General features: G+C 37.5%; 1 protein-coding gene across 1 annotated transcript; it reads left to right on the plus strand.

The window, feature by feature from the left end:
• Positions 1–681: 681 nt before the first annotated feature.
• LOC110791721 (scopoletin glucosyltransferase-like) lies at positions 682–2,498 on the plus strand. The gene has a single exon (XM_021996484.2). The coding sequence runs from the start codon at positions 839–841 to the stop codon at positions 2,309–2,311; it is 1,473 nt and encodes a 490-aa protein (XP_021852176.1). The 5' UTR covers positions 682–838; the 3' UTR covers positions 2,312–2,498.
• The last annotated feature ends 650 nt before the right edge of the window (positions 2,499–3,148 follow it).

Here is a 3,148-nt window from a genome sequence, read left to right on the forward strand (position 1 = left end):
CTTTATTAAGCCTTTCCCTTAATTGGATAACATGAGTATAGTCGTAAACTGTAACAGTTGCAAATTTGTTTGGTCTTTGTACAACTGATATGTTATTGGTGGTAGTAATTGATTTAAAGTGGATCTATATTTTCAGGGAAGATGAACATAAGCAGAAAAATGTAATGATTAAAAAGACAAGACTTCATATGTTAAAGTTTTAATTATTGTCATTTAGTTTAAACACCTTCTAACACCTACTTAAGAACAACATAACTTCTAAATTTCATTATCCGACCAACATATAATTAGTCCGTTCGTCGAACGGACCCAAAACTAGTTAGTTGTTAAATCACGTACGTTGATATCAAATGTAAAGAATAAAAGGGAAGGTCACGAAGGAATAACCTATTAATGCCAAACATTAACCATAGATCTGATTAGTCCATTAAGAAAGTGAATAAGGCGGTGGTCTTGTCTTGCGCCGCAAGGCCAGTATACCTTTTATCATTTTGTTAGACTTGTTGTGAGATGAAAGGAAAGCGGCAGAACAACTTGTGAAGAGAAATATAAAATATTGTTTATCAAAAGAAAATATTGACAAACAGAGTGATTAGTGACGTAAGGAGTGACATACAAAAATGCAAGAGATGGAGATCAGATTTCTTCCATTCAAGAGTCAAGACTATATAATAATCTTAGCTTAGCTTGTCCATAATCCATATACATCCCCATAGTCACAGCAAGAGCAACATAGTATAGTAATTAACAACACATTTCTAATTCTATCATTCATTCGTAAAAAAGCATAGCTTAAAAATAAAAATAAAAATAAAAATAAAAATAAAAATCCTCAAAAATGGCTGGCGAACCACAAAGGCTTCACATAATGTTGTTCCCTTTTATGGCTGCTGGCCATATGATCCCAACCTTAGATATCGCGAAGATGTTCGCCGCCCAACAAGTTAAAACTACCATTGTTACAACCCCTCGTAATTCACCCTTTTTCACTAAACCACTTGAAACTTACAAAAACATCGGTCCTCCAATCGACATTGAAATCATCCCGTTTCCTTGTCATCTGGGTGGCATCCCTGAGGGAATCGAGAATTTTGATCAATTCACTTCAGATGAGATGGTTGTCAAGTTTCTCAAGGCTACTTATATGCTACAAGAATCACTTGAACAAGTTATGGAAAAATGCAAGCCTGATTGTTTAGTGGCTGATTTACTCTTGCCTTTCGCTACTGATGTTGCTGCCAAATTTAACATACCAAGGTTAGTCTTCTTTGGAACTAACAACTTTGCACAATGTGTCATTTATTCAATTATGAAGTACAAGCCATACGAAGCAGTTTCCTCGGATGACGAGGAATTTGTCATCCCCAACCTTCCTCATGAAATTAAATTGACGAAATTTCAACTACCTGAAATGATGAGGGAGCAAGGAGATAAGCAGATGACCATTGAATTGATGGAAGTATTCGGTCGTGCTTTAGCCGCCGAGCAGAAGAGTTACGGCGTTATTATGAATAGCTTTTATGAACTTGAGCCTGAATATGTTGATTGTTATAACAAGGTTTCTGGTAGGAAGATATGGAATATAGGTCCGGTTTCATTATGCAACCGCGAAAATGAAGCTAAGTTCCAAAGAGGGATCAAGTCTTCAATCGATGAGTATGACTGCTTACAATGGCTAGATTCGAAAAAGCCAAAGTCCGTTGTTTATATTTGCTTTGGTAGCTTGGCTGAAATCTCAAACTCACAACTTCGAGAGATCGCGATGGGTCTAGAAGCTTCTGAGCAGGATTTCATATGGGCAATAAAGAGAAAGAATGAGAATGAGAAAAATGATGAGTGGTTACCACATGAATTTGAGAAGAGGATGGAAGGAAAAGGATTAATTATAAGGGGATGGGCACCTCAAGTGTTAATTTTGGACCATGAAGCTACTGGAGCATTCGTGACTCATTGTGGATGGAACTCAACTCTAGAAGGCATATCAAGTGGGGTTCCTATGGTAACTTGGCCAGCATTTGCTGATCAATTTTATAATGAAAAATTGGTGATTCAGATTTTGAAGACTGGTATAGCTGTTGGAGCTAAGGAAAGTAGCAGAACAGTTGATGCTAAAGTGAAACATGAAGATATAAACAAGGCTATAACAAGAGTTATGGTAGGCCAAGAGGCTTTGGAGTTAAGAATTAAGGCAAACAAGTTAAAAGACTTAGCAAGGAAAGCTGTTGAAGTTGGTGGCTCATCATATTGTCATATGCGTTCCTTAATACAAGAATTGAGCTCCTATAATGTTAAACCCAATATGCTTGATTAAGGTTCTTTACTCATAGTTAGGTTCAGTCATAAGTCGCAGGTGCAAATATACTACAAGAGTACAAGCTAGTATAATGTTTATTGGTTTTCCTGCAAACACCTGTATTAATATAGATTGAATAGAGTGACAATTCAAGTCCTTTACAACATAGAATACCTCTATGATGATTGATGACTTTCCTAAATAATCCTTATGTAATGAATTAGCCACGTTGATTAAATTTGACCATGTTATATTCAGCACAACAACTTTTCTCAACTTTTTGCAAATGTAGGTAATTTTCGAAATGGTGGAAGCTAGGTTTCAGAGCCTTAATACATATCTGAGCCAAAACATAATGTACAGGAAATCTTAGCTGTTAATTGGTTTAAGTTGATACTGTTGCGATTAAAGCGAAAATTAGAACAAACTTATCTGATTCGATGAACTGAACGAAGAACAATTGTTGCGTCGTGAACAATTGTTGTGTGAGAGTAAGAATGTGTTTTCGTATTTTGTGTGTATTGCAACTCTGATTTAAATAATTAGAAGGAAAGCATTGCAACAGACAAAAACGGCTGAGGGAATGAATGTTGCAACAGCCAAAAACGGTCAGAGACATTGAATGTAGTAACGGACGTAATTAATGGTAATTAATCCAACGGTTACGTAATCAATACAGATTCCCGTAACAATGACTTAAGCAAAACGGTCCAGTTACCAAAAAGAATAGGGTTGACCCACAAAACCCACCCCACGCCCGCGAACCGCATTCCCAAGTACCAAGTACCAAGGCCCAAGGCCCAAGGCCCAAGGCCCACGGCCCGCGGCCCACGGCCCGCGCGCGCGCGCGTGTGT

This window comes from Spinacia oleracea, chromosome 2 (genome assembly GCF_020520425.1).
Source record: "Spinacia oleracea cultivar Varoflay chromosome 2, BTI_SOV_V1, whole genome shotgun sequence".
NCBI lineage: Eukaryota > Viridiplantae > Streptophyta > Magnoliopsida > Caryophyllales > Amaranthaceae > Spinacia > Spinacia oleracea.